The following is a 20,642-nucleotide window of genomic DNA, read 5'->3' as shown; positions in this document are numbered from 1 at the left end:
TTGGCAAGCAGACGTTCCCTGGCAACCTTTGAACACAGCTGAATGCTAGGTATCTTTGATCTGCCTCAGGAAAAAGTCTATTTTAAACTCTTAAGGGAAGCCAAACGTTTTAGGTTAGCTCTTTTACCCAACAAAACGTAGATCATCCATGCTCCTATAGTTTCCAGTTCAAAAAAAAAAAAAAAAGTGCCGGCCAGCACAACGGCCGTGCTTTGCTGTGACAACACCATGGTTCTCTAGGTTCAAAAAACAACTTTCTTTTCATGAAGGGAACTATAAAACTTCTTCACTAAAATATGAGCATATTTAATTTGCAGACAAAATTGCCTGGGAGAAGAAAAATAAAACCTTGAGCTAAATTTAGAAACGAAAACTGGAAAGTTTTATTCAGAAATGCTAAATCAGAAATAAAATCAGTGGGATGTATTTACAGGCAGTTTGCTTTTAAATAAAGACCAAAACAAAGTGACAGAGGGACCAGAGAATAAAGAGTAATTCCTTTTTAAGCCTTCGCTTTGGTGCAGCACGGACATGCTTGCATTTGCATCTTTGATGGGAGAGCGCACTGAGAATGGGGGGGAGGCGCCTGTTCGCCCGCCTTCTGTTCTGGAAGGCAGACCCCCTGAGCCCAGAAGGGTGCCCTTCCTCCCTCGGCATCAGCTCAGGCCCTTTGTGAGCTGGACTGGTGCGGCCGCAGTGGCAGGAAGGGAGGGAAAGGGGTGGGGTTGTCCCGGGAGAGCAGGAGCCCAATTATGAGGCCGTCCTGGAAGGCAGGTCGGCCGTCCCAGGTGGTAATGGAGGGCGCCGCGGGACGCTAGACAGGGGTTGTGTGCCAGGGGGTGGGGCGTGTTACTGTCCAGGCAACTAGGTGGCCTGTCCCTCTTAGTTATGCGCCACAGGGAAGAAGAGGTTTAAAGAGTATTAAGGGGGTTTTGGAGAACCAGGATAGGTGTTACTGCTTGATCCGTCCATCATTCAGTATACTGGATGGTGCACCTGCTATGTGCCAGGCACCGTCTGGGGCGCTGGCCTGGGGAGAGAGCCTGTGGCCCAAAGAGGGAGTGGGGAGGCTTCTGGAGTGGGGGTGGGCCATCTAAGCAGGGCTCCCACTGCAGCCTGGGGATCTTTCTGAAGCACTGTTGCTAGAGGCCATGTTCTTGGAGTGCGGTGGCCTCCACAGTTCTCAGCATGGCACCTGGAACGGCTCGAGCCACTCCCTCCCAAGCCCGCACTTCAGCCCAGCAGGGTAGTAGCCTCCATCCATGACGTTGCTCCTCCTCACAACCGAGGAGGTGGAAGATCACATACACCCCACCTCCAGGTGAGAAGAACCAGCCCCAGGGTAATTCGAGGCAGCAGGAACGGGCAGCCCAGCGACAGGGTGTGGCTGCGGTAGGAGCCTCTTGCGGGAGCACCACTGAGGGCTTGTTCCGTCAGTGAAGACGATGCTCCGGGGACCAGTGGAACCCTCATAGCTTAAGTGAGAGTCAGATTCACAGCAAAGGTGGCAGATATGGTGGTAAAAACTAACTAGTCCATGGCTGATTCTTTGAGGCAGGGAGTCCACATCCTCTAGTTTCTTGGTCCAGTTTGTCTTGCCTCATTTAGGCCAGTTTTTGTTGCTGTGTTTTTACCTACATGAGCTCATGGACGCATCACAATGAACAAACCTTGGGGGTCATAGTTCCCATCACAGCCGATTCTCAGCTCATCACCTGCACCAAGAGGCTGCCTTCGTTGAGGGTTCCTCCCCGTTAACTTCATCTGTGTCTTTTTAAAAACTGTTACTTGTCGGGGCGCCTGGGTGGCTCAGTCGTTGAGCGTCTGCCTTTGGCTCAGGTCATGATCCCAGGGTCCTGGGATCGAGCCCCGCATCGGGCTCCCCGCTCCACGGGAAGCCTGCTTCTTCCTCTCCCGCTCCCCCTACTTGTGTTCCCTCTCTCACTGTCTCTCTCTCTGTCAAATAGGTAAAATCTTAAAAAAAAAAAAAAAAAACTGTTACTTGTCATTTTTATCAAAGTATTATATGCTTATTTTAGCAGTACTGAAAAACATACAGACGTTTCAGGAAGAAAAACCACCCGTTGCCATAACGCTCAGCAGTTGATATTTGGGGAGTATTTCTTTTTATGATCATACTATTTCTGAAAACTTAGACACTGCCCTTTCCAGTTATTTTCATTTTATATACTTGTAAAGATTTTCAATGGGTGTGTAATATTTCATTGTGTGGGATAATCCGTTTGACGTTTAGGTGGTTTCTAGTATTTTAGAATCATAAATAAAAACGTGATGCTCTAGAAAAGAACTTACTAGGAATTAACCAAGGAGGTAAAAGACTTACACACTGAAATCCGAAACACTGCTTCAAGACACTGAAGACAGCGGCAGTCACGGGACCGACATCTGTGTTCATGGACGGGAAGACAGGACCTCCAGAATGTCAGTGCTGCCCAAAGAGATCCACACATTCAGGGCAGTCCTTATCAAAATCCTGACAGTTTTTTTCCAGAAATGGAAAAATCCTTCCTAAGATTCACATGGAATCTTCAGGGACCCCAGATGGCCAAAGCAGTCTTGGAAAAGGACACCACACTCGGAGGTCTTAAGTTTCCTGATTTAAAAACTTCCTGCAAAGCCGCAGTAATCAAACCTGTGTGGTGCCAGCATAAAGATGGACATATACACCAGTACAGAGTAGACTGGAGAGCCCGGAAATAAACCCATCACATGGTTTTCAGCAAGGGTGCCACCCACTCGATGGGGGAAGGACAGCCTGTTGAACAAATGGCCCTAGACGAATTGGATGTCCACACGCAGAAGAGTGAAGTTGGACCCCTACGTCACACCACACCCAGAGAGTAACTCAGGGCGCCTGGGTGGCTCAGTTGGTTGAGCATGGGACTCTTGGTTTCGGCTCAGGTCATGATCTCAGGGTCGTGAGATGGAGCCCCGCATCGGGCTCCCTGCTCAGTGGGAAGTCTGCTTCTCCCTCTCCCACTCCGCCTGCTTGTGTTCCCTCTCTTGCTGTCTCTCTCTCTGTCAAATAAATAAATAAAATCTTAAAAAAAAAAAGAGTCTGCCTTCGGCTCAGGTCATGATCCCGGGGTCCTGGGATCGAGCCCCACATCGGGCTCCCTGCTCTGCAGAAAGCCTGCTTCTCCCTCTCCCACTCCGCCTGCTTGTGTTCCCTCTCTCGCTGTCTCTCTCTGTCAAATAAATAAAATCTTTAAAAAAACAAAAAAAACAAAAACAACCAGTGTTGGCGAGGATGTGGAGAAATTGGAGCCCTGTGCACTGTTGGTGGGAATGTGAAATGCTGCTTCTGCTGTGGGAAAAAGCACGGCAGCTCCTCTGAGAGTTAAACATAGGAATGCCGTATGTCCCAGCGATTCCGCTTCTGGGGGTACATCCCAAGGAGTTGGAAGGAGGGACTTAAAATAGACACGGCACACCCATGTTATCGCGGCTTTATTCACAGTAGCCCGGAGGCAGAGGCAGCCCGAACGGCCATCTGTGGATGAATGGGACGGCACGGGGTCTGTTCACACCATGGAATATCCTTCAGTCTTACAAAGGAAGGAGCTCTTGCCACCTGCTCTGACGGGGCGGACCTCGAGGACCTTACACCGAGGGAAGTAAGCCAGTCCCAGGACAAAGCCTGCCTGATTCCACTTGGATGGGGTCCCTGGGGTGGTCAGGTCCACAGAGAGAAGCAGAACGGGGGTCGGGGGTGTTGGAGGATGGGGGGGTGGGGGGAGAGGGAGTTCTTGTTTAATGGGGACAGAGTGTCAGTTTTGCAGGGTGAAGAGAGTTCTGTGGCTGGATGGTGGCAGCAGCTGCACAATAATGTAAATGTACTTAATACCACTGAGCTGTGCACTTCAAAGTGGTTAAGGCAGTGAATTTTATGTAATGTGTATTTTAGCACAATTTTTAACATATTAAAATGTGATGCTCACTCTACTACTATGTTTCTAGAATAGAAACATTTCTAGAATAGATTCCCAGGCGTAAAATTACTTAGAGAATCCTGATCCATATTGCCAGATGATTTTAATTCCGGAAGGATCCAAACAACTTACAGATTTGTTGGCAGGGTCATGGCATGCCTTTACCAGTTCCGAGTAACTGTCATTTGTTGAAATGATTGCTGGTTTGATGGGCAGAGAAATACTTTTTTATGCAAGTGTTGATCACTTACAGGTCTTTTGTGAACTGAATCATTTCAACATCTAGGCCCCGTTTTTTATAATCAACTCTGGTGTATATTTAACTCCTTGTATTTACAGCCTCTATGTTGCCTCTGGTTTTTTGGAGGGAACATCCAGAAATTTGTAAATTTTTTTTTTAAAGATTTTATTTATTTATTTGTGTGAGAGAGAATGAGAGAGAGCACATGAGAGGGGGGGAGGGTCAGAGGGAGAAGCAGACTCCCTGCCGAGCAGGGAGCCCGATGTGGGACTCGATCCAGGGACTCCGGGATCATGACCTGAGCCGAAGGCAGTCGCTTAACCAACTGAGCCACCCAGGCGCCCCGAAATTTATAAATTTTTTAATGTGAGCAATATCCAATAAGGGTTTGTCCGTTGTTTTTAAATGCCCTATTCTCTTGATACTCGACTTCCCTTCTGAAAGCTGTAGGGACGTGGGGGGTAAGGGGGTGATTTTGGTTTGGTTTTTTACTTAACTCATCTCAGGTTTTGTTTTGGTGTGAAGACTTAAATTGGCTTATCCCCACATCACCAACCAGTTATCTAACTAATCTTCCCCTTTCCACTGATGCGAGAGTCATTCTTTGTCGTAATAATACACTTGGATGCATGTGCTTCCCGCTCTGGGGGCTGTAGCTTCGTCCCATGGACCCGACCTGCCTCTTAGGCTCTCATTACACCGGCATGAATTCACAAGCTTTCCGGCAGGTAGGACTAGCCTTCCTCACAAGTAATCTCATTCTCTTGCTTTTTATTTTTCCAGGGGAACTTTAGAACTGTTTTGTCAAGGAAAAAAAAAGGTGTCAGGAAAATAAAGAGACCCAACCAAATTTTGACTGGAATTGCTTTACACCTGTAAATCAATTTGGGGGGGGAAATGAACAGTATATTTATAGTATTTACCCTTCCAGTCCAGGAGCCCGCCTTCTGTGTATTTGTTCAAGTGTTTTTTTCCTCTCTCCATATTACTCATTTGTTTCTTTGCTTATTTATGTTTAGGGTGTGTTTCATCAGTGACTTCCAGACCACAGTCCTTAGGTTCTTTAAAGAACTACTTTATATGTACAAGTATTCAGAAGAGCATGGGGGGAAATCACTAATAAAGTTGAGATCCTTTGATCTGAGATCATTAGGAAAAATACATCAAGAAGCCTCTTCACTTGTTCGTTGACTTCTGATCTGTATATTTTATGTAAAGATCCTGGAAGTCTTTCCCCCTCATCTCTTGATTTTAGCTCATCAGCACAGTCTTGGGACAGGCACGTTTCCCCTTCTCATATCCTATGAAACATCAAATCATTTGAGGCCAGGTCTCTGTCTCTTTAAAGTACGGATCTGTGGGAAGCATCTGCTCCGGACCCCCTACTAAGCCCCCTGCGCACCTCGTTCCTCATTGCACACACGTCTGAGTTCATCTGACATCACTCCCTGGGTGAGAAGGTGGTGGTGATCCTAGGAGAGCCGTCCTTCCTGCGATCTGACAACCCAGCGGGTCAGCAGCCAGAATTTAAATTCACATTACCTGACTGGAAGCACGGGCAGTTTTTGTTCAGCCAGAGGAGAAGCCAGGCAGGTGCAAGGCCAAGTATGCGCAGGTGGCTAAGGACGGGTCCCCATCGCTTGTTGTAAATAACTGCATGGCCAGCCCTGGAATCCAGCAGCATCCTTCAGCTCTGGGAAAGAGGGAGGCCCGGGTGGGATTTGGTTTGCCTTTACTTAATTTATTTTTGTGGTCGATATTGATGCATATTGTAAAAACTGCCTTCTTGCTAGTGACGGGGCCTTGCTGAACACCCCTGGACAATTGTAGAGGTTCACTCATTCCTCGAATTACAGGGCGTGCCAGCCCACAGGTGCAACTGCTAACCCCTCTTGCATCTCAGCTGTTTCTTACTATTGAAGAGGTCTAGGGAGCAGAGGACTTCGGCGTTCCGGTTCACACAGGGGAGTTGTAGGAGAACGCATGAAAGGAGATGTGGTTTGAACAAACTTGGTTGTGTGTGTGTCAAGAAATGAGGCATCTGTTTTCCGTTGTACCTGCCGGTGACTTTCCCTGCAGTTTGTTTTTAGTTGGAGGTAGCAGTGATACTTCTTTTTGTTAGGGGATCATCTCTTTGATCCCCTCCTCAAACTCCAGAAAGGTCTCCTTGGCACAGCTTTTTACATTAACTCCTTTTTAAGATAAGAAACAAAGATCTAAATAAGAGCTTTTAAAATTAACCTCATAACAAGGGAAATATCCTTTTTTAGCTTAGAGATTTTAAACTTAAATTTCTATAAACTTCAAAGTATCTAATGTGTTGCCATCTCTAAGATAAAAAACGAACACTGCATTTCATTTTATCGCTTTAACTGCCTTTAATCTGTAGCGCTTTCTAGCTATTCAGTTTAAGGAAGCTTTCATTTCCCGTGCAATTTTTTAACTGAATTTCCCAATAAAAACACTAGATCCCGAGGAAAAAAAAAAACAAACCAGCGTTTGAGGATCCAGCTCATAACTCGGCAATAGGAGGGGCTGAGCCCGAGTCCACACTAGCGGCTTGGGATTGCATAATGTTTGAATAGCCATTTGCCTAAACACCGCGAAACCCGGGTTGCCCACGTGCTAACTCCGGTTCAGATGTTGGAGCGCCTGGAACCCGGAGCTGCCGGCGGCCAGGCGGGAATGAGGCGCCTCTGACTTTGGGGGCCCAGCCCCGGGGCGCCGGCAGTGGAGTTCCTGCGGCTCGCACGCACTTGCCTTCCGTGGCTGGCACTCGAGGCCGCTCCCAGTCCGGCGGAGGGTGGGGGGGCCGGCCCCGGCCCCCGCACTCTCGGAGAGGGGCTCTTGGGCTGCAAGTTAGCGGGGAGCGAAGGCTGCGGGAGCCGGGAGCCGGCCGGCCGTGCACACTGACAGCCGAGCAGGGCGCTCTCTCCATTTGCAGTTTTTTTAGTGTCATTTTAAGTTGCAGCTTCGGGCCAATCAGCGAGCCCCATGCCTGCTGACATCACGGGGCAGCCAGTTCCCTCCAGCTGCAGAGAGCTTCAGTTTGTCTTTTTTTTTAAACTAAAATGGAGGCTGGTTTCTTGCCTTAAGGAGTACATTGCCTTTCCCGCTGGAGTCTAGATGTGGACATGTAATAAAGCGGGCAGCAGGATGGTGGTGGACGCGGCGAACTCCAACGGGCCTTTCCAGCCCGTGGCCCTTCTCCATATTCGAGGTGAGTTATTGTGTGTCGCCAAATCGGAACCTTCTGTGGTTAGTTAATAAATGGCTATTGTGCTTCAGATAAGAGGAGCAGGAAGTCCCTGCTGGCAGAACATCGCGCCGCGCTGCCCACTTAGCCCGCGGAGGTGGGCTGTGCCACCCCGGTCTGGCATTTTACGAAGACTCGCGGAATCGGAGTCTTGAGAGAGGCCTTGCACGCATAGTTCAAAGCTGGTTTTTCTGCTTTCTGCTCGCTCTCCCATCCCCCTTTCCGAGCCGTGCTGATGTCAAAGGATGTGAAGTCACTGCCCGGGGAAGGTATTGGGTGGAGGTGGGAAGGAGAGGCGGGCGGCAGCGCCGGGCCAAGTTGTCTGTCCGCAGAGTTTCTGTTACATCTGGGTCGCTCGACGCTGCAAACGTTTCATCGGGGGCACATCTCCGTCATGAAGATGAACCGTCAGGAAATAATGCAGAAATGCTCGGAAGAGAACTTCCTTTAAAGGGGTTGTTTTCATTCCTGCCGTGGAGCCTCAGAGAGACATATGCTCAAGCTTTGAGATACAGAAATCTGTTGTGGGTCATAATGTCTGAGATGTTAGCGGGTTCATGGAGTAGTAGGAAATATTTGGCATTTAAATAGGCTCCGTATTGACGTTTGACTTTAAAATTTAAAACAGCAACAAGTTTCCAGTGTGATGTACATGGGTCTCGCTTGCTTCTTGTAGTTTATACAAAATTTGGGTTCAGAATTGAGCTGAAAAGCACAATTACCATAGTAATTAATAATTATTACATTAAAATATAAGTATCCGGGTAGTAGTATACTTGTTCTTAGTTGGCATTTTAAAGCACGTGTTATATAAAATTTTTTTGTTCATAATTGAGAGAGACAGAAAATGGACGTTAAGCTTTATCAGATCACTTTAAAATGTATAAAATGTCACAGCTACGCCCTGACAAAACAGTTGTCACTGTCAGAATCTCCTCTAAGGACCCGTGTTAAGGAAGGGTGGGGGCAATATTCCTAGGTGACTAATAGTCCTTATGACTAAAATGCCGGACAAGATTTTTCAGATCCTAGGGTGTATCCAGGGAAGATAAACCACACGAATACTCAATCTGTTGGAATAAAATGGGTGTTGCTTTTCTCTCCAAACCCTCTTTAATAAAGCTGGTGAAAATTAATACCCACAGTGACCAACCTTTATGTTGGGCTACGCATTCATTGTTTTATGGTGTGTGCCCAGAAAGGAGCCAGTGTTGACCACAGACAGCATGTAGTTATTTTAATGGCAGGAACCAAACGGGTAAAAGCAAAATGTAACTGTGTTTAGGTTTAAGTTAGTTCTTAAATACTGACTAGTTAGCAATCAGATAATTTTATTACATATAAAATATATTTTTATAGTTTTAAGATACCTTACAAATAACGTAGGTTATTTTGGTTCGTGAGTTTTTCTGATTTTAGTAAACACTTAAGGCCCCCGTCATTTTTTTGAACTAAGTTTATTCTGAAATGGAATTACTTGGTTTTGTGTCCTATGATACCACACTGATTTTTTTTTAATTTCATTCCAAGACTTTATTATAGCCAGGTTGGGTTTTTTACCTTTGGTTGAGTCACTGGTTGGTTGCTGTCTGACTGTGGAGGGAAAAAGTAGTGGGGTGTATTAACCCGAAAGAGACTTGAGTTTTTAAGAGGGGGTGACCTGAAGGGACCTGAAACTAACTCTTAATTCAAATGGGAATAATTTCTAATTTCAAAACTTGAAGAACACTGTGTTTACTCATAAGCAGTTTTTGGAGCAAGCATGTTAGTGTGCAGTTCAGCAAGATTGGTTTTACTTACATTGGTTTTTAGATTCTCGACCAACTGAACACCCAGTCAGCTGCTCTCCTGTGATGTCCGGTGCTGTGGGTCAGTGACCGTGACTGAGAGGCGCAGCCCCACCCCAGAGCCAGTGGTTTTGTGGAGAGACCCACAGGGGCCCTGCCCCCTGTGCAGGGGGTACGCAGGTGCTGGGAGAGCAGGGGCTGATGTGATGATGCTGGGGAGAGGCGGCAGCCAGGAGGGGGCGACGCTGAGGGCTGCCTCCCTCTCAGGGTGCACCACGGTTCCCATTTAGGAGGGGGTCTTCCACACAGAAGGGAAAATGACCTTCCAAGGTCACACACACAGCCCGCACATGGTTGGGCCAGAATCCAAACCCAGGCATTTGTGTTGTCTTGTTTGGCATCTTTTTTTTTTTTCAAAAAAAAAAAAAAACTTAAAATAGAAATTTGGGCAGTTTGTAGAACCTTTTGCCACAGGATTATACTCGCGGTTTTTCCCAGTGCCTTATCAACATTTATCTGTTTTATTGGCCTCTTGTGTGTGACAGTTTGAGCCCAGGGTTCCATTTCTTTCTTTATTTTACATCTATCTGTCAGTTCCCCTACCACGTTGTGCCAAGCAGGTCCCTAACTCACCACAGGAAGCGAGCCCCATGGCCCAGCTTTGGGAGTTTACAGCCCCCTGTGGGGTGGGTGGCACAAGTAAACAAATAAATCAATCCGATCACTGAACTGATTAGTAGTCCCAGTGGGTTGGACAGTTCTCTTCTATTAAATAATCTAGAGTTTGCAATTTAATGTGGTGAATTGGCATATCCTGTAAAAGTTCAAGCGTGAGAGGGACACACTGTTGAAATCTACATAAACTTTTCTGTCTGTAGAAGGAGAGCGCGTCACCTGAACTTGACGGCTGTAAATTTAGCTCGATGACTTAAATCCTGGTCTCCCAGCGCTGTCCAAGAGAACTGCCTCTGTTGGTGACGACATTCTCTGTGCTGACCACGGCGGTGGCCCCAGACACATCTGACCAGGGAGCACGTAAAATGTGGCCAGTGCACCTCAGAAACTGGATTTGGGATTTTATTTCATGAGAGTTACTCAAATTTAAGTAGACACTTGTGTCTGTGGCTTCTGTCGTGACAGCGCAGGTTTAGACTGGGGTCCACGCTTTTTCAGAAAAGGGCCGGCCTACCTCGGAGATGTCGCAGGTTCTGTTCCAGATCCCGCAGGAAACCTCATGTCACCGCAAATCAAGTCTGATGAAGTTTTTGGCTTCCCAGCACCTGTAGAAGTCACGTTTGCACTCTGCTCTAGTCCATTAAGTGACAGGAACAGTGCACATACCTTGATTTAAAAATACTTCATTGCTGAAAAATGCTGACCATTGTCTGAGCTCTCAGCAGGCTGTCATCACTGGTCACAGGTCATCGTAACAGATACAATAATAATGAGAAAGTTTGGTACACTGCGAGAATGATCACACTGGGACACAGAGACGCAAAGTGAGCAAAATGCTGTGGGAAAAATGGCGCCCACAGACCTGCCTAACGCAAGGTTGCCGTAGACCTTCAATTTGTAAAAAACACAGTGTCTGTGAGGCGCAGTAAAATGAGGTGTGCCTGTAAATAAATAGTTTTGGCCGGGAAAGCAGACATAGGCAGTAAGTAAATGAATAGGCACGCCTGTGTTCCGGTAAAGCTTTATTTACAAAAGCAGGTGACAGGCCAGATCTGGCCCATGGGACCCAGTTTGCCAACCCCCGTTCTAGACCATTCCGTGAGTTTTTGAATGGCCTGTTGGTGTAGTACAACGTGTCACTTCCAGAATCAGGTTTAAGGCCAAAAAGATGTGAATGGCCAGAGAGGAGAGAGCTCTTGACCCCTTTCCAGCTGTGTAATTCCGGCCTCCAGAGAGTCAACTGCATCTTGGTCTAGTTGTTCATAAACTCACTCGGTTGATGAGTCTGTCTTTGAAGGACTACGATCTAGCTGTGGCCCCTTGGGGAGCGCAAGAGCAAACTATTCCTTTTGTGGGAACCCATTTTTCCTGCGATATTGAGGTCTAACTGCAGAAGTTTGTTTTCTCACGAGTAAAAGGGGCCAGAGGCAGTGTGGAGGTCAGACTGGATCCAGTGGCTCAGCCAGCAAAGCTCCTGACCCCTGTGCACGATGCAGGTGGCTGGCTAGAGGGCCCGCCCTCCTGCGCGATGTGATCACAGTGAGGGCGGTGCCCAGTGGTATCCACATTCCCCCAGCGTTTCAGTGGTGACCAAAAATAAAAGACCTCTCGAAAGCTCAGACCCGTGAACCTCTCTCTGCCTAGTGCCTCAGATCAGCTCAGGAGTTCTACTTCACAAACATCTGGATGTTGTGCACCTGTCCTTCTCTCTGAAGCAACTTTTTAGAAATAACACCTTTAAAGCTTACCTGGAGTGATCCTGTATGCAACGTCGTTTCTTTTGTATTCCTGAGGGTGTGTGAAAGGTAACCAAAGTAACGGATCTCCCTCGAGGTGGGGGGTGTTTGCGTCAAGTCCGCACTCTTTTTGTTCATCAGTCTTCCCTTGAACTTGGGTATAATGTCTTCCAAGGGTTTTCCGATCACGACTCCTGCCTGGCAGCAAAAGCTAAACTCCCAGAATTTTTTCACTAAAATATGAAGAATGAGAGAAAAATAAAGACACGAGGTTGACAACCGGAGAGCTTGCTGCACTGCACCTGTCCGTTCTCAGCACGACCTTCCCCTTCCCCACTGTCCTGTTTCACCACCTCATCTGCCAGGTGTTGATTATGGGCTTTCTTTTCTGGCCTCCTCCACGAATTGTAAGCATCCTGAGGAAGGTCACGGTCAGCTGGATATTTCCCATGACCCTCTAGCATCATCCCTAGAGTGTAAGCACTCAGTCGGTGTTGGTGGATTGAACAGAAAAGGCTGTTTCTCTGAAGGACCATTCAGATACTGTTGATTTGGTGTATTTTCTAGCTAACTACTTGATCAGTCAGACAGTACTTGTCAGGCTCATGAGAAGCTGTCCAAGGGAACTGGTTAAAAAGGTGGACACAGGTAACCACTCTGTGCTGGGCCTGGCTTCAGACTAAACCTCTTCCCTAGCAGATGGAAATAGGACCACCAAGCATGTGGAGATGTGGAGAGCTCCAAAACAGGGGGTGATTAGTTTCTCTCACTAACGTACTGAAAGGAAAGTCTTCTTTTCATCTTGGAAGGACACTGACTGGAGTCCGTGAGGACAGAGAATTAGAGCAGGTGACGTCTGGTTTTGCATTTGGCCCTTGAATTGTTCATAAATCAAAAGCCCATCTGTTAAAAAATAAAGAGACATAACAAATACAGTAAGTGAATCTATATCAGACCTTTGTTCTAAAAAACAAAACAAAAACCCTATATAGAAGACATTTTGGGGGCAATTGGAGAAAGTTGAGTGTAGAATGATACGGGGTGCTGTGGAATCAACTGTTAGTGTTCTGGGTGCAGCAAAGGGGTGGGGGTGTCGTAGACACGGTCCTTCTTCTTAGGGACTGGAGATGGAGGATTTAGCAGTGCAGTATGAAGAGCTCTTCAGCTTTCTTGAAATAACACAGAGAAAAATTACCGTAAAGCAAATACACTAAAATATGAACAACTGTTGAATCTAGGGAAGTGGGTATCCAAGTGTTCATTCAGCTTCTACATAGGTTTCAACTGTTTCGTAATGTTAGAAGTATCCTGAAAATGTTCTGCTTTAGAAAAAAATGTACAGAGGAAATTTAATTATTCAGAAATTGTTTCCTAAACAGTGAGCGGTGGTCTTTATGCTCAAGTTTTGGCTTTTCCTCTTTCTGCCTTTATTCCACTTGCCAAATCAGTGGCTGTTGCTGAAATAATGAGGTGAGGTTCGGCCGTCCTGGGCGGGCAGCGTTGAGGGGCCAGTGGGCACAGCTGCTAAGCACATGCCGCCCGGACAGCAGCATCGTGTCACCAAACAGTATTTTGGGGGTGTACACCTTTTTGGACGGTTTATTGGCATTTTTATTGGTCTTCTAAAGCATAGCAGCCTTTCAGGCACACCCGCAGGTTAAACCAGGGTTCCCTCTGAACGGGAGAGGCAGAGGTGCTCCGGGCTCTGCGTCCCCAACCCTGCACTGGCCGGCGGAGCCATCCTGGGCAAGCTGACCGGTTTTAGGAGGGTAAAAGGAACAAGTGCATCTTAAGTGCTTAAAATGGTGCCTGAAGCCTTGCGAAGCTCCCCACAACTTGTCACCCCTTTGCTACATGGACTTCGGAGCCCAGCATCTTAACCACACTTTTTTTTCCCCTTCCGCTGTGTTACCCCGGTTGGTTCATCTTGAAGCATATCTGTTTCTGTCTCCCTCCCCCACTCACCAAGCCTCCTCTCCTCTCACAGTTGGCTTGCCATTTCACCGCCCTGAAGAAACGAGCATCATCGGTAATCGTGGCATGTGGACTGTGTCCTGCTTAGAGACGGTGTATAAAAGTACCCAGTAAGGCGATGGCAAGCACCACCTTGGTGGCCTCGCTAGTCCCTGTGCTCAGTCCTGCAGCTCTCTTGGGTCTGGTCTGCTCGATCGGCTCCGTGAAACAGGAGATGAGCGTTTGCTTACGTTCCTCCCCTCCCTCTGTTAACGCTTTTGAAGAAGGTCTTTCGATAACGTTCAGGAAGAATGCTGTTTTCAGAGTCAGAGGTACATGATCTGTGATTAGTCCCAAACAGGATGACTTCCATTGTCGTTCCCCTTTAGTTGTGTTTATTTTTTTCCCTAAAGGTTTTATTTATCTGAGAGAGAGAAGGCGCGCAAGCAGGGGAGCAGCAGAGGGAGAGGGAGAAGCAGACTCCCCGCTGAGCACAGAGCCCGATGTGGGACTCACGCTTACTGTTTTAAGTGTTAATGCTGTGGTGTTGACCATAGCACTTGCCCTGTTGAACACCGGCTGATCTGTCCTTTGTCACTGATGCACATGCACTTCTGTACTCCTTTAGGATTTTTGTCTGCTGGTTGTGTCATTCACGAGCGATGCGTTCTGATTTCAGTCTTCTGACTTACAAAGTTATGAGAATAGTAATGTTTCACTGGAGGGAACAAGCCCAATCTCCCTCATCTCGGGTCCCTTATTCTTGGTAGGCCTCGAGGAGGAGGAGATGGGGAGGGTGTGCACATGCATGTGGGTTTGCGTTTGCAGACAGTTTGGGTACATACACAGCTAGCAATTGGTTTTTTCACCTTCATGTGGTAGACCCATTTGATGACCGTGTTTTCAGAACTCTGAGGCTGTGAAGGTGTCCTCAGTCTCTGCAGAGGACAGAGTTCACAGGTGTGGTCCTGGGGCCCCTGGAGGGGATTCAAGGGATTCAAGGGATGTGCAAGGCCAAAACTGTCTTCACAAGAGTGCCAAGGCCTCGTACCCCTGTCATGGTGGGGCCATCTGCCCCAAAGGTGCAAAGGCAGTGGTGGGTGACACCCTCCTTCCCCAGAGCAGGTGATGCTGTGTTCCACCACGTGCCCACCAGCCTGACCCGGCAATGTCCTTGGGGAAGCTGGAGGTGGTTCGTTTTATTCCATTTCAACCCTGGCCACCCACCTTTTGATGTTCTGTGTGACGGAACGCGGAGCCCTCTGGCGTGCTGGAGCGTGGGGGCTTGTCTCCAAAGCCGAAATGGTTGTGCGAGTTACAAGCTGAACTAGCCCCTTTTTCCAGGACCGACATTCTTATTTGAAAGAACAAAAGGCAGACAACTGTCTTGAAAAGTAATGACGTGAGTCAGCCAATTCAAAGGAAACAGGAGTGACACTCCTTGTTGCCCACGATAAAATTCAAGCTTGCAGGCAAAAATTTGAATTTCGGAAAACTTGTATCTGCCAACGTGAGCTTGGCTGCTCCTCACGCTGACGATCCTGGTAATGTTAACAAATGGAGCCTCTCGATGTGTTCTGTGGAAGGTCTGCACAACCCCACACACCAGCATGTTCCAGATGAGCAGGAAATGATGCTACCAACACATGTAGGCAGAAGAGACATTCAACGTGTAGGACACACCGTGGGGTCTGGGCGTAAAATATCCATCAGTATAGTTTCAGCTTCTGTGTTGCAACTGATTTTTGAGAAACTACCACTTGTTGAATGTTAGCGTAGAATCAAGGAACGATATCCACAATTTTTTGAAAAACTCATCAAAATGCCTCACTTCAAATAAAACATGTCTGTGTGAGGCTGGGCTTTTTTTTTTTTTTTTCCATATACTTCAACCAAAACAGCGTATCAAACAAATGGAATTACAGAAGCAGAAATGCAACTCTTTCCGTCCTCTGTTAAGTTAGACATTAAAGAGATATGCAGAAATGTAAAACTGTGCTATTCTTTTTGCTAATTTGGGGGAGGGGTTATTTTCATGATATTTAGGTTCACACAAAATGAGCCTATTCTTATTGCTTTAAATGAATTAGTAAATATTCTAAACATTCTAAGGGCACCTGGGTGGCTCAGTCGGTTAAGTGTCCGACTCTTTGATTTCAATTCAGGTCATGATCTCAGGGTTGTGAGATCAAGCCCCACAACAGGCTCCATGGTGGACGTGGAAACTGCTTGGGATTCCCTCTCCCTCTCCCTCTGCCCCCTCCTGTCTCTTTCTCTCTCTCTTTCTTAAAAAAATATATTCATATATATTTTTATATTTTTTATATATATATTTATATTTTTTAAGCATCTTCTAATCTGGTCAATATCAGCGGCTGTAGCCCACATAATCCAAGCTCTCTAGGGCTCTGTGGACTTTTTTAGAATGTATGTGGGTCCTGACACCAAAAAAATTAGAAGCCACTGGCCTGGGAGATCTCTCTACCTTGGGCTGGATGTGACCCTGGCCCTATTTTTACCAAGCCTTTGTATTTTTTTCTCTTTCCCGTCACCTCAAAAAAAAAAAAAAAAAAATCCAAATTAAAGTCAGTCAGCTGGTAGTGGGAGCAGGTCTCTCAGGCCACAGTGACAGGATGCTGCCTGTGCCCCGAGCCTGCACCGCGGGGGGGTAAAGTCACCCGGGACACAGAGCCTCCCTTTCTACCTTAGTCCGCTTCCTGGTGTCTTTTTTAAAATCTTAAAAAAAAAAAAAATAATAATCCATATGTGAATACAGCCACTTTGAAAATTTGTTTTACTTACAAATCTAAAATCCTCTCTGGTCTGACTCCCCCAAATCAGCCTCCTAGCTTTCCTGCGATCTCAAAGTTAATTGTTTGGGTTCACTGTGTAGCATCCCAGATGTGCGTGCCTGTTCACATACATAATATATGTTCGTATTCCCAGAAAGTATAAAGTATTTTTTGTTTACTTAAGAAAAAGATTGACATGAGAGCAGTTTTAGAAATGTACACTTTTTACAGGTTTTGAGTATCTGATCTCTGTCTGCGGCGCTGTGATGCCCCGAGGTGACATCGTTACGTTATACTGTCCTGTATCGAACCGTGTACACGGGTGTGACATAAACTAAGTGTGGTCTTCCACGTCTTTCTGCTAATTGGGCTTAAGCTCTTGGACCAGGTGGGCCCCTGGGAGGAGCGCCTGTGGAGCACCTCCCACATGCCTGGGACTGTCCCAGGGGCTGTCAGAGGCCCTTAACACCCACAGGCTGGCAGGAGAGAAGCTCTGTGCTTGTTTTACGGGCATCAGAAACCATCCCCCGAGCGCACCTGACCAGTGAGTGCAAGGCTGGAAGGAACCTCGAACTGTCCGCCTAGAACTTAGGCCACTCCTGCCACGCCAGGCTGCCAGAAATGTGGCTTTTTGCTTCTCCACGCTTGAGACCTGGTCCCAGGGAGACATTTTACTTCAGAAAGCATCGCTGACCGTCCTGTGCTTGCTCTTAAAATCTTTCAGTAGAGGTTGGAAACATGGAGGTCTTGTTAGTTTAGTGACCTGCCCCTTCCTACCAGAACCCAGAGCTCTCAGATCCACGGTCCGGGCCTGATGGTCATTTGCTGGGGTCCTTGACCAAGTCTCCATACCCTCCTGAGTCTGCAAATGCCTTAGTTTAAAGATGCAGTAGAGGGGCGCCTGGCCAGCTGTCAGGGGGAGCGTGTGACTCTTGATCTCGGGGTCCTGAGTTCAAGCCCCATATTGGATGTAGAGATTGCTTAAAGATAGATGATAGATAAGATATGCATTTGATTAAATTACCTATTTTCAAAGGAATTGAAAGAAAGGTGCTTAGATTCGTGTTCGTCTCGTATCCCTGAGGACAAAAGCATGTCATGAGAATGAGCAAGTGCCTCCTTTTACTTTATTCTTAGGAGAAATGCTTTGCCTTAGAAAACTTACGTGGCTGTCCAGTGACTAAGGGTTTTTTAAAACTCTAATAATTCCAGACACTTTTCCTCTTTGCAGTAAAGTCAGTCACAAATGACATTACATTGAAAAGGTATTAATCTTAAAGGTTAACTGAAATTTGTACTTGAAGCCAGGTCACATTTAGGATGCCCTGAAATTCTTACCTCCTTGTCCCAGCCCCCTGCTTCCTCCCCTAAAGCACTCCTTTCTCCTGTGTGTCCTTTGTTTTCCAGATGAGGCCTTCACAAACTGACCTCCTAAGGCCTCACTTCCTTTGGGTGGACTTTTCTAATTCAAACAATACAGTATCAGTAGCTCCAGTAGCTCAGACCCTGCACTTTCTACTTCTAAATGTTGTGCATCAGTTACATGTAAACATCTATCAAAATAACTCGTCTTGAAAATTTTTTTGCATTTAATTTTGATGTGAGTTGTAATTCTCTGTATTCAGTTAACTGAACATAGATTGTCCTGCCTACATAGGTTGGAAAAATACCTTTTGATGGGTGCATGTGTTTGAATGCATGTGTGCACGCACTCATGTTTATTTAAAGCCAAATATCAACCTGTAAAAACCAGTGCAGTTGAACAGTCTTGTTCTTTAGTACGTGGGCTTGATCATTTGCCTGTGTGAGCCTTTTCTCTATTTTAACAAAAGGAGAGCCTCCTTTTGAGTGAAACAGAAGCGAGACCTGGAGCCCCCCAGATAATTTTCCACACCAGACTTCACTTCTGAGTATTAAAAACAGTAATGACAAAGGGAAGTTTAAGAATCATGTTCAGGCAAACGTTCTTTGGCAGAAAACGGGGACTTCTCAGCCAGTGGCCAGCCTTCACCCTGGCACCCAGAGACAGCGAGACATGCTGCCCATGTTACGATTCATGCCAGTTAGGAGCGTGCCGAGCCGAGGCACGGCGGCCCCAGAGCAGGTCCGGCAGCCGCCATCTGTGCGTGCTTTCTCGCCTGTCGTCCGGGGCACCGAGCATTACCGTCGTTCCAGGGTCTTCCAAAACGGTGGAGCCGTGAGAACAAATGGTTGGGGGAGACGGGTTTGCTAGGAGCAGGTCCGGACGGCGGGCTGCAGCGGAGTGGATATCAGAAGAGGACACACAGACTGTTATTGTCGGTCATTAGCGCCCAGGAAGCTTTAATCTTCAAAGCTCCCTGCATGTGTTCATTAACCTTCCTCTTTCCTATGCGGTGGCAGAGAGGTATCATTAGTCCCACCTTTAGAGCTATGGAATCCCGAGTAGAAAGGCTGCCCGACTTGCCTGAGGTCCCCACAAGGAGCTGGTGACAGACCGGATGAGCACTCGGGTCTTCTGACTCACCATTCTGGGCTCTCACACCCCTCCGAATGCGCACCGGGGCTGCTCTTGCAGGTTCCTCTGCCGCCGAGAACCACCTACACGGTACTTTCTGCTCTCGGGTTTGTATCGTGGTGGAGCGTGCAGGGCTGCGGAAACCAGCTTGGTTGATATTCTGGCGTCATCTAGAAAAGAGACGCAGACTCTGGGTCCTGAAAGTAAGGCCGTACCTCGGGAGTTTGTGGGCACGCATGAAATTTACCCCGGGGAGACTCCAGTGGTGCTCATGTCCCCTCGCCCACTCGCCCCTCAGCCGAGCCCGGAGCTCCTATTGGAGGACCTCGGACTGACTGGTTTCCACTTGATTTAAGGACCTGGTGCATCCTCAGAGACTCACGTGTTTTGTTTCATTTTCAACAAAGCTGACGGGTACTTGCAGTGCTGAACAGAAACTCACTACTCGTGAAGATTCCTCATGAGTAATTCTTAAAATTTAGTACGAAATTAGCTACATCGTTCTCCTGGTAGTAGTATATAGCATGGAGGTCTGGATGGGGAGAGGCATCTTTTGTCTGCAGCTTAGCTGAAAACTTAGTATAGGCATTTGTCCAAGGGGGAAACCGTAGTAAAGACAACTATTTATTGATGATGTATACAATTGAGGGGATGTTTACATTGTAGTAGAAAAACAGTCTATGAACTCGAGTTCCTCATTTTCATAAAGCTCTGCAAATGTTTCCTTCCTCATTCTTGGCTTTCAAGTAGTCTGTGTGTGTGCTCTTGTTGACTTAAGCATTGGTAGCGTGCAGCCCTACATCCTTTGTTGTGCCGAACGAGGTTAAAGGTAAGACGAAAAATGTTTAGTTAAATGAGTTCGTTTCAAAAGGGAGGAAACCTTGATGGACTGTACCTAACACAGAAAGAACAAAATTTCGTTTTGACCTTCTGCCTCATGGCCACCTAAAGCTTTGTTTTGCTCCTTTGGCAAATATTTAGAAATCTCTCCCCAGGTGGTTGGCGGTGTGCTGGGTGCTGAAGGTGCGTGTCTGCACCTGCTTCAGCCCGGCCCCCAGGAGGGTGAGCCGGCCCTGTGGGCAGGGCAGGGCCTCCCCGGAGAAGCGACACTCGGTAAGCCCCATGGTGGTCCCCGGACGCTGCTGGGGCCGGGGGATTAGTTCGCACACTAGAGAGTGTGTTGGGATGGGGTGTGGCGACGTGGTGAGAGAAATCTGAGAAAGGGGCTTCTCTCACGTACCATCTCTCTATGGACTGGTTAGTGGCGGGCCTCAGAGTGACGGAGGGGAAAGGCAAGACACAGCGCAGTAGTGTGGCCCACCGCTCTTGTCAGCCCACGACGGAGGGAGGGCTCTGGGTACGTTCCTGTGGTTCCGCAGCGAAGCTCAAAGGGCAGGCAAACTAAAAGCAATACTTTGGTGAGGAAATCAGGGTTTTCACCATGAGTGTGTGTGTGTGTGTGTGTGTGTGTGTATTTGAACCATGCAAAGGTATTACCTATTACCTATTCAAAAAGTTAAGAAAAGGCGTAGCATTAAAAGTGGGGGCCGGATACTGATTACTGATCTTCACAGTCAGAAACTGAGGCTGCTGTTTTTCTGTGCTTTGGAAGTTACTGCTGTGCTTTTAATCCATTCACCGGAAAGCCAAGATCATGGATTTGTTGGGGCGCCTGGGTGGCTCAGTCGTTAAGCGTCTGCCTTCAGCTCAGGTCATGATCCCAGGGTCCTGGGGTCGAGCCCCGCATCGGGC

At 47.3% G+C, this 20,642-nt stretch overlaps 1 protein-coding gene across 5 annotated transcripts in view; it reads left to right on the top strand.

Moving 5' to 3' along the window:
• The window catches only part of PPP2R5C (protein phosphatase 2 regulatory subunit B'gamma), a 120,453-nt gene that overhangs the window by 20,240 nt on the left and 79,571 nt on the right, over window positions 1-20,642 (top strand). For 3 of the 5 annotated variants that reach the window (XM_021679847.2, XM_021679846.2, XM_021679845.2), the window contains exon 1: window positions 7,267-7,414. The exons of 1 other annotated variant lie outside the window; for it this stretch is intronic. In XM_021679847.2, coding sequence (XP_021535522.1) covers window positions 7,321-7,414 — 94 coding nt within the window. In that variant the 5' untranslated portion in view covers window positions 7,267-7,320. Of the gene's footprint in view, window positions 1-7,257; window positions 7,415-20,642 lie in introns of those variants that run through there. One more of the 5 variants, XM_021679849.2, reaches the window with a different exon arrangement.

The sequence above is a fragment of the Neomonachus schauinslandi genome, chromosome 9 (assembly GCF_002201575.2).
Source record: "Neomonachus schauinslandi chromosome 9, ASM220157v2, whole genome shotgun sequence".
NCBI lineage: Eukaryota > Metazoa > Chordata > Mammalia > Carnivora > Phocidae > Neomonachus > Neomonachus schauinslandi.
The sequence above is the reverse complement of the archived record's forward strand: the minus strand, read 5'-3'. Positions and strand labels throughout refer to the sequence as shown.